This window comes from Vicia villosa, linkage group LG3, assembly GCF_029867415.1.
Source record: "Vicia villosa cultivar HV-30 ecotype Madison, WI linkage group LG3, Vvil1.0, whole genome shotgun sequence".
NCBI lineage: Eukaryota > Viridiplantae > Streptophyta > Magnoliopsida > Fabales > Fabaceae > Vicia > Vicia villosa.
Window position 1 is genome coordinate 132,866,310 of NC_081182.1, and position 9,615 is coordinate 132,875,924.

General features: G+C 38.0%; 1 protein-coding gene across 1 annotated transcript; it reads left to right on the top strand.

Annotated features, from left to right (window-relative positions):
• The first annotated feature begins 6,521 nt into the window (after window positions 1–6,521).
• LOC131656677 (uncharacterized) lies at window positions 6,522–7,019 on the top strand. Its single transcript, XM_058926320.1, has one exon. The coding sequence runs from the start codon at window positions 6,645–6,647 to the stop codon at window positions 6,915–6,917; it is 273 nt and encodes a 90-aa protein (XP_058782303.1). The 5' UTR covers window positions 6,522–6,644; the 3' UTR covers window positions 6,918–7,019.
• Window positions 7,020–9,615: the final 2,596 nt, after the last annotated feature.

Sequence of the window (9,615 nt, forward strand, 5' to 3'; positions counted from 1 at the left end):
CAAGTTCCTGTCGAAACTGGTTTTGTTGACTTGATTAACTTCAGCCATGTAGTAACTCTGATATCCTTCAATGTTTTCCACTATACCATCTTCCCTCCAAATGGTTAACCTTTGATGCATTGTCGAAGGCACTGCAGCAACTCCATGGATCCACTCTCTTCCTAGCAAAAGATTGTAATTCGCCTTTGCTGGTATCACGTCCATGAACATCGTCGGCCTTGTGACCGAACCCACAGTCAAATTCACTTGAATGACTCCTAAAGTTTGCCCTATTTTGCCTTCATAGTTAGACAAAACCATGTTATGTGGCCTTATATCAGTATCGAACATACCAATTCTCTTCAGCATGTACTGGGGCATTAGGTTCAATCTTAGCCCTTATGTATAGTGGTTTTAGGTGGTTTCTCATACCTTCATCACGCCTTTCGAAGAAGGCGTTCTGCTCTTCGACTGCCCCATTGTTTAGAACATAGTAACACACAGGTCAGTCTCCTGCCATCTCTTCTGCATCAGCTTCCTCACAATCTTCAGCTTCTGTCTCTTGATTAACCTCATGAGGGAGTACTCACACAACATTGCAATTGAAGTTTATAGACGATACTCCGTCTGAGTCGAAATCATTTGTCATCCTATCGTCTTCTTTCCAAGGGGTGGAATGCATCTTTTCTTCTTGCTTCTCGTTTTCAGAGTCGAACAACTTGCGTTCCACCGGTGGTTTACTTGTCCTTGCCCCCTGCGTTGGGATTTGGTTGCTACTAGACTCTCCAATCCCCTTTGGTTTATATTCCCTCTGGGCCTTCTTCATCCTCTGCTGTCTTCTCCATTGGGATCTAGACATAGGATTTTTGCCTTTGTAATTCTCCAACCTGTACATCTCTCGATTTGATGTCTGGAATTGCTTCCTATATGCCATTGCAGTTCTTCCCCCTTGGTCCCAGCTTCGCCATTTGTTGGTTCTGGCACCAACTTGCATCCATCTACCCCTGGGTATGTCTGCAGGAATTTTGAATGTGACCCTTCGAGCTCTAGGGTGGGGGTTGTCAGGCCTCTTCGATGAGGTCCGGTTGTCGAACACATACATGTTGGGACGGAGACCCTGAGTGTCTCGACCCATGTAGAAATATACTCTTTCGAATGATCGCGCTAGCAGTTCGTCATAGACTGCTCCACATCTGGGACACAATACAACCTCAGTGTTTTCTTTATGACATCTGACCAAAAAGCCTACTAAACTTTCTTTAGTCTTTGGATATACCTTCAGCAATAGGTTTCCTCCTCTCCAGGGTTGTTCCATTCTTTCTCGTAGGGCCCTCTCAATGTTAGCTTGAAACCTTCGATTCAGCATAATCGAACACCTTGGGCACATTAGCATTTTTCCACCATTTTTCTCATGACAATTCCAGAGATAATCTTTGAGACTCTCCCCTCTCGGTGGGATTTCAATGTTTCCTTTCTCCCTTATCAGCCATTTTTCTAGTTCTTCTATTTCAGATAAAGGTCTCCTAACATTGACCATGTTAACAACTGCAGGAGGGGCTTCAGAAATCTGTATCTGCTGAAGTTTCGCCCTGAGGTTTTCAGTGGCCTCGCTAGTTTTCCCTTTCAGATCTTCAGTTATCTCTGCATCAAAGGATTCTTTAATATCAGCATTGAGGACAGTATTGTCATTTAGGCTTTCAGTAGCCTGCTTTCGAGTTGAAATTATCTCCGATTCAGCAACATCAGTTTCAGACACTTCCACCATGTTGACGTCAAGTGGTTCACACAAGTTAGTGTCAGCAACATTCAAAGGGTCTGTGTCAACCTTCATATGACTCTTTGTTTTACAGCGAATTTCAGACATCCATCCTTGATAGCATTCTGAATTAGATCCCTGAAAAGAAAACATTGTGAGGTTTTATGGCCTTAAAAACCATGATATTTACAAAAGCCTCGCTTCTTCCGTTGCTCTAACAGAGGAATTTTGGAATTAGGAGGCACTATCATCTGGCCATCTTTTACTAACAAATCGAATATTTTGTCACATTTAGTGACGTCAAATGTATAAGTTTTCTTAGGAAATCTATCGCTTTTATCATTCTCAACTGGATTTTTTCCATTAGAAGGGGTGAGCAACTTGCAAGAATAAGGTGGTGCTTCTTTTAATTCAGCTAGGTCTATTTCGACCTCTTCCACGTTGTATGAATCTTCGAAAGATTCGTCGTCAACGTCTTCAGCTTCAATATATGCTACCCTCTCCTTCTTGTAATTTTTATTTGCTCTGGCCTTTTCTGCTTTTAGTCGTTCGACTTATCGAACCCTGTCTGCCAATTGGGCCATATCCCTTAGGTATTGGGTATCTAGTTTCTTTCTGATTGAATAGTCTAGGCCGCCCGCAGCCATTTCGACTAATTCATGTTCTGGGACAACTGTGAAGCATCTTGACTTCAACAAACGGAACATGTTCAAGTAATCATCTATAGGCTCCGTGAACTTCCTCTTGATGCTAGCCAATTCTTTCAGACTTATCTTGGTTTGACCCATGTAGAATTGTTCATGGAACAACCTCTCCAGGTGTGCCCATGTGTCTATGGAATTTGGGGGTAAGGTAGTGAACCAAACAAAAGCATTTTTTGTTAACGAACTAGGGACATATTTAATTCTCAAATCCTCGTTCCCTGCTAGATCCCCTGCTTCCGTCAAATATCTGGCTATGTGTTCCACCGTTGATTCACTAGTGTCCCCTGAAAATTTCGTGAATTTGGGTACCTTGGTACCTCTTGGCAATTCTGTTTGCATAATATATTCGGGTACGGGGGATGTGTAGTTTGGACGTCGAAGTCTAGTATTAAGGCCATTATTAGCCACTATTCTCTCTATCAATGCAGTGAGATTGTTTTCTGTTGCCAAATTGTCTCTCCTAACCCTATGTACAACTTCGTCAGGATGTTCGTCTCTTCCCACTACCACTACTCTAGGCTGTTGTTGGGGAACTGCTTGTCGACCAACGTTAGTCGTTTGATTTTGAGTTTCTAAATCTACCACTTGATTTCTTTCGACTGGCGTCGGCCTAAGTGGTGGAACTGCATTCCGAATTTGTTCTAGAACTGGGTCCCCTTCTTGATAGGTTGATTGGTTGTTTCTTCGCCTATTTTGCGGGACTCCTAAGAAATCCGCCATTCGTCCTATTTGCGAAGATATTTTTTGAAATGTTTCTACATTCTCCTGGTTAGTCCTGGCAATGTTTGTCGCTAATGGATTAAAAATTGACCCTAATTCTCTAGCAAGGACACCTAACATATCATGGTTACTTGCGTCCATTTCCAGTCGAAATGCCGCTTGACTATTGTTAGTTAAGGGAGGTATTTGGGCAGAGAAGCCTGTGTTTTGTGCGCTTCGACCTATCGAACCGACATTAGGCGAAAACGCCGTTGGGTTAGGTGCAGTGTATGTGGGCCCTGCCCCTCGTAATCCTACCATGTATGAATATGGCATTCCATATGGGTTGTTTGGTCTCCAACTTTATAAAGCAGATGAGGATGGTCCTGGGGTAAATAATTGACTTGCAGCGTTTGTCGAGAAAGATGGTATCTCGCTTGCGCCTGTGAGTGGAGGCACGGTAGTCGAACTCGAGACTGGAACAGTCTCTGTTGTCCCTGATTATTTTCGGGCATAGCCTGGGAACTACCTATGGGTGCAGATCCTGTCGAACCTAGTATATCCTGCGCTCCTTGAGTAGAAGTCGAAACATGCGTAGAATTTGCCGCTACTGTTCCTGATCCATGTGGGGGATCTTGATCTCTCCCTCCACTGGCCACATTGACCATTTTCTTGTTGTACCTTCGTTTAGGAATCGGCTGTGCGCTGTTGGTTAATTTACCGTTCCTAAGGTTCATACAAGGTCTTGATATTTTCTAGACAAAACAAAACAATCAATTAATAACAATCTGTTAGACACTATCCCACTGGGTGTGCCAATTTGTTTACGGTGATTTCCGGTAAACAACTGCTAGTCCTCCAAACTATAAAATATATTTTGGTTACTCGCAGGATCGACTAGATTGATCTTAGGACATAGTCAAACAATTGTCTTTTGATATGATTTGGTCCATATTTGTTTGTTCTTGCTTCGAAAACTCGTTTGTGATATGATCATATGACTACTCATGTGAAACAACCACTACTACATTTTTGGCCTACGGCCACGCTAAAATTTTCCACAGCTCAGAAACTGTGGCCACATATATGATTTGGCCAGGGTTTTCAAAGCGTAGAATTATATTATAAAATATTGAATCCGGAGTGTGAAACTGTGGTTTTTCCTTCAATTTCCACGGTCAGACAACTGCAGATATTTTTAGCCGCAAAAGAAAAACCGCGGCCTTATAATTTTGACTACAAACTGTGGCCCAAGCCTAAAAAATTTTACCCCGCCAGATTTTTCCTCTTTTCGTTTCCCTCAAATTTTTCGTTTCCCTCCTTTTATTATTATTATTATTATTATATTAAAAATTAAATAAAAATTTATTAATTAAAATGAAAGAAGAGACCCAAGTACTAACTTCAAGCAAAGAAAAGGAAACTAAAATCCAGCGTAAAACCCTAATCCCAATCGTTCAACCTTCAAACAAACCTGGAAACAAAACCCAACATTCTTCGATTCCATTATCGTCTAAACCTAGACTTGTCAGATTTACCTCCTTCTCCTCCAAATCCAATCGTAACCTTAGACCCTCATTCATCAATGGAGGCGAAGAACGAGTAAGTTGCAGAGTTTTGGTGTGCGAAGTCTAATCGAGGTAGCAATCCAGTCGTCGAAGCGCATGGCGGTTCTGGCCAATCCAGTCGTCGAAGAAGAAGAAGAGCACGAAGGTCCCACACATCATCCTACTGCACCGTCACACAAGGTTAGCATCAAAATCTCCACTTAATATCAAACTCTAGTTTCGTTTCATTGCGACGAGATGATAGAGATTTGATATGAAGAATGTTTTTCACCGACCTGTTATGGTTCTGATGAGGGAGTACTCAAAAAAACCCTAATTTATGTCTTCCTTTATCTCAGACGCCGTGACGCGAAACGAAGACGCTGAGATCCAAATCCACACTTCACCATGAAGGTTCTTCTCTCAAACCCTAACATTTCCGTCCTATTTTGATTTATTGCTATTTCCACTGAACCATATTCAATTCGTTTTTGCAGTTCAACGTTGCAAATCCCACCAGTGGATTCTAGAAGAAGCTGGAAATCTATGATGACATGAAGCTATACTTTCTTCCCCTATTTCACTTTTTATGTTGTTTCTATTCACAAGATTTGTTATTCTGTTAACTAAATTGTGTTGTTAATTTCAGTCGTGCTTTTTGGGACAAGAGGATCTCTCAAGAGGTTAACGGTGATGCTTTGGGAGAGGTATGGTTGAATCCAGAAATCAATTTAGGAACTTTGATGAAATTTGTGTTGATTATTGTTACTAATTATCCTTTGTTTATGATTGTGTTACAAATAGGAATTTAAAGGCTATGTTTTCCAAATTACTGGAGGGTGTGACAAGCAAGGTTTTCCAACGAAGCAAGGAGTGTTAAATCCCGGCCGTGTTCGCCTTTTGCTCCACCGAGGTATAACTCTTTAGAGTTTTCGACTTTTATGTGTTCAATTACTTATTTTTTCAAGCAATGCTACATATATATTACATACTTATGTTCATGGTCTATTGTTAAGTTTAATTTAATGTTGGTTTGAGCAGGAACTCCTTGTTTTCGAGGACACGGAAGGCGTACTGGAAATCAGTCTGTTGTTTCGCCAATTTCGTTTAACGAGTCTGTTGAATCAGTAGCACTTGAGCATGACAGTGTTGTAGATCATTAATGCACCATCTAAACCTAGAAATTTCATTGCATTGATATTGTAATATGGTATGTGCAGTGTTGTAAGTCTATTTTTCTCCTTTCAGGTGCCAAGATTCTTCTATTGGATTTGGAGCACCTGTACGTGCAAAGATGAGAGCCGACAGTATCACAGAGGTAGCTGTTGCATCATCCTTATTAGAAACTGTAAGTTTCATGTGACCGATCTTGTAAGCATACTGTTTTCCCGTGTAATTTAAGCAGAATCTTTTTAGTCTGCTGATCTTGTGCTCTGGTTGTCATAATTTTTTATACTATTATCATTTATAATAATTATGTTTATAGGGTTATGTACTGTGCACTTTGTTGTGGGTTCTTTTATGTTCGTATCGTTTTTTTTCCTAATCTTGATGTAGAGTGTTTTTGCTTTTCTATTTAGTCACTCTGTCATTCATCATTTCTTTGAATATTGTTAGTATTGTACTTTTTGCCAATAATTACTTTTCTATTTAGTCACTCTGTCACTCGTGTTATGAACCATAAACTGGTATGCATATACTTATAAAACTTAGGGGTCCGGGGTATGGTGCTTTTCTATAATCTAATTAATTTCTAAGTCGTTAGTTTGTAACATAAGTGGATTTTGTTAAAGAAATTTGTAAAACCATTGATCGTATGTGATCTTGGCAATTTGTGATTAATTTCCACAATTCAAAATGACTCAACCAACCTTGGTATATATACTATGAATTCATAAACACTAACACATCATCACACATTAAAACAAGTTCAAGTTTCAACAAAGTTACAAAACAACTATGAGTGCAGCTGCAACAAAATCTTGGGTGGTAGCATCAAGCATAGGAGCAGTGGAGGCATTAAAAGACCAGCTTGGCGTATGCAGGTGGAACTATGCTTTTAGATCACTTCATCAACATGCTAAGAAAAATATCAGATCATATACTCAGGCTAAGAAATTGTCATCTTCTGCTTCTTTTGCTGTTTCCAACAAGGTGAAAAGAACTAAGGAAGAATCTATGAAGAAAGTCATGGAGTTGAATTGCTGGGGTCCTAGCACTGCAAGGTTTTGATATTGTATTGTAATGATTGCGTGACCAAGAAAAGTCAAAAAATTGTGTTGTGGGAAATTTAGTGTTATCAAAAGAGGAATTTATTAATCCTTGATATTAAAATGGTGTGTTGCTTAATGTATCTAGGAATATGCAAATTCTTAATCTTAATTTAATCATCAATATTATTGTTAATTATATATATATATATATATATATATATATATATATATATATATATATATATATATATAAAATGACATATTTATGTAATGATACAAAAATAAACCGTGGCGAGATAAATGGTTTAGAAATCATAACATATAACAACGGTTTTAAATAGGTGGTCATAACCAAACCGTGGCTATATCTTGAACCAATACTGTGTCGTAAACGTTAAATTGAAACCGTGGTTTTACCATATAGTCACAGTTTTGCAGTCATGGCAAATACAAACCGCGGCCTTAATTAAGCTACCTAAATCGTGGCCTAAAAAAGCCACGGTTGTCAAAAAGGCGTGGTCTATACCAAAAAACTGTGGACTTTACTTTAGGCCACGGCCGCATACTCCACAGTTGGATTTCTGTGGCCAAACCGTGGCCTCAGCGTTACGCCACGGTTATTTTGCATATAGCCTCGGTTTCCTGGGCGTGGCAGAAGCCCTTTTTTTTCTGTAGTGAACACTTGTTATACATGTTAATATAACTTCGACAAAGAAAACATAAAAAGCGTGTAAATTACAGAAATATAAAGTGCAAGAATATAACGTGCAAGAATGTTAAATGCAGAAACGTAAAATGCTTCGAAATGAAAGTTAAACGAAAACAATAAAGGAATTGGAAAGATACTTGAATAAAGAATGATACAAATGTATTTAAAATGGTGTTGGTGTCATACGTACATTTCTCAGCGAACTCGTTCTCTTAACACTTGATACTTGAGTAATTTGTGAGTGATTTATACAAAATGAACACACGGAATCCTAACATTAAGACCCTTATTTATACTAATTTCGACCCTAACGGTCCTATACTAATCTGATGCCACGTTGCTCACAAGAATCCCTGGGATGCCATCTGTCCTTGTTCGGTTACACAGACTACTTCGAAATTCAAATCCTCCCGCCTGAATCCTCTTTCGATATGTGGCAACGTGATCAAATCCGAGAATGCCACGAAAACACGTCAAGCTTCAGTACCCTTCGCATTTCGCAAAACATTTAAGTCTTAAAGATAATTCACTTCGAATTAGCTCCGATTCTAACCATCTTTACTTCGACTTAAACAACATCCTCGAAACATGGCCATCAGTAGCCACATTCAATCTCAGAAATGGTCATCAGTAACCATCTTTCTTCAAATTCTAACTCTTCAAAGAATATTTTCTCTAAACGAAATCTCCAGCCAACACCTTGGGCATCAAAAACTTGTAAAACACAATTATCCATATAGTAGATTGCGAAAGGCCTTTAATGCAGAGTAAGAGTTTGATATTGCTCCTAAGCCTTTATCTGGGAGGAAGTTTATAATAGACAACAACATTTTTCTAGCATTCCTCCTTCATGTTATTGAATTTCTCCATTTCTCCTTGAATCTCCTTACTATTTTGCCTCTCTTTGTTGTTAGTGGTGGAAAAGAGGGGAGAGCTAGACAAGGATTTAACCTCATTATATATTTTTTAATTTTTCATCTAACTCTAAGATTTGTGCACCATGTTTCAACAAGTGTAGGTGCGTTAAAGATGCTATTGTTCCATATAAATTTAATAAAGAAGAAAATATTTTGTTTTGTACGTTTTTTCGAGGTTAAAGATTACAAGATGTAAGTGTTATTACATGGTGCTGCCTTCAGTCATCTTCCCCTTAAAGTGAGCCATGTAAAGTGTTTTAAAAAGAATAAATCTTTTAAGTTGGAAAAGAAGAAAAATGTCGTGGTTCCACCTGCTTTTTTTCTTATTCTATCAAGGACTCCTGTCATATATACTTGTTATGGTAGAGATTTGTTTGGTCCTCCATATTTTATGCTTTAGAGCCTTGGTATTAAATTTGGTTTCCAATCCAATGATGGATGGATTCAAGCTTTAGGCATCGGATTTTGGTTTAAGCCATCCTTACAAAATCGACTTGTAAGTTAAAAGGTATTGTGAAGTCAAGCTTCTCCAATAGTGTGTTTTGATGAAGACAACTTTAAATCTCTCAAGATCATGTACATATATCAAAGAAGAAGGGAAAAGATGCATGACTTTATTTGATCAAAATTTCAAGGTATATGAAATTCTTTTCATATACAATCTTAGTGCTTAAAATAATTTAATCATGCATATTAAAACTTAGTAAAATATGTTTTCACTCAAAATAAATTAATCATGCATAATAAAACTTAGTAAAATATTTTTTAAGTTTCTCTCAAAATAAATTAATCATGCATATTAAAACTTAATAAAATATTCTTCTTAGTTTCACTTTTTGAAAAATATGCTGAAAAATAATTTCTTATTTCGTTAATACATTATTTTATGAGACAATTTATTATTTTAAGTATATATATAAGACAAAGCATGTTAAACCAATATATTGGCATTGTGAAACAATAGATTGCATGCTTAAATCAATTTACTAGCTTTTTTTTTTTAAACAATTGAATGGTTGATACTCTACTGTTAGAATGAAAGATTTTTTAAAAGGGGACAATGGATTGGTTGTGTCTCTTAATCAATTGAT

Coding starts and splice junctions, on each gene's coding strand:
- LOC131656677 (XM_058926320.1), top strand. CDS start 6,645: ATGAGTGCAGCTGCAACAAAATCTTGGGTGGTAGCATCAAGCATAGGA.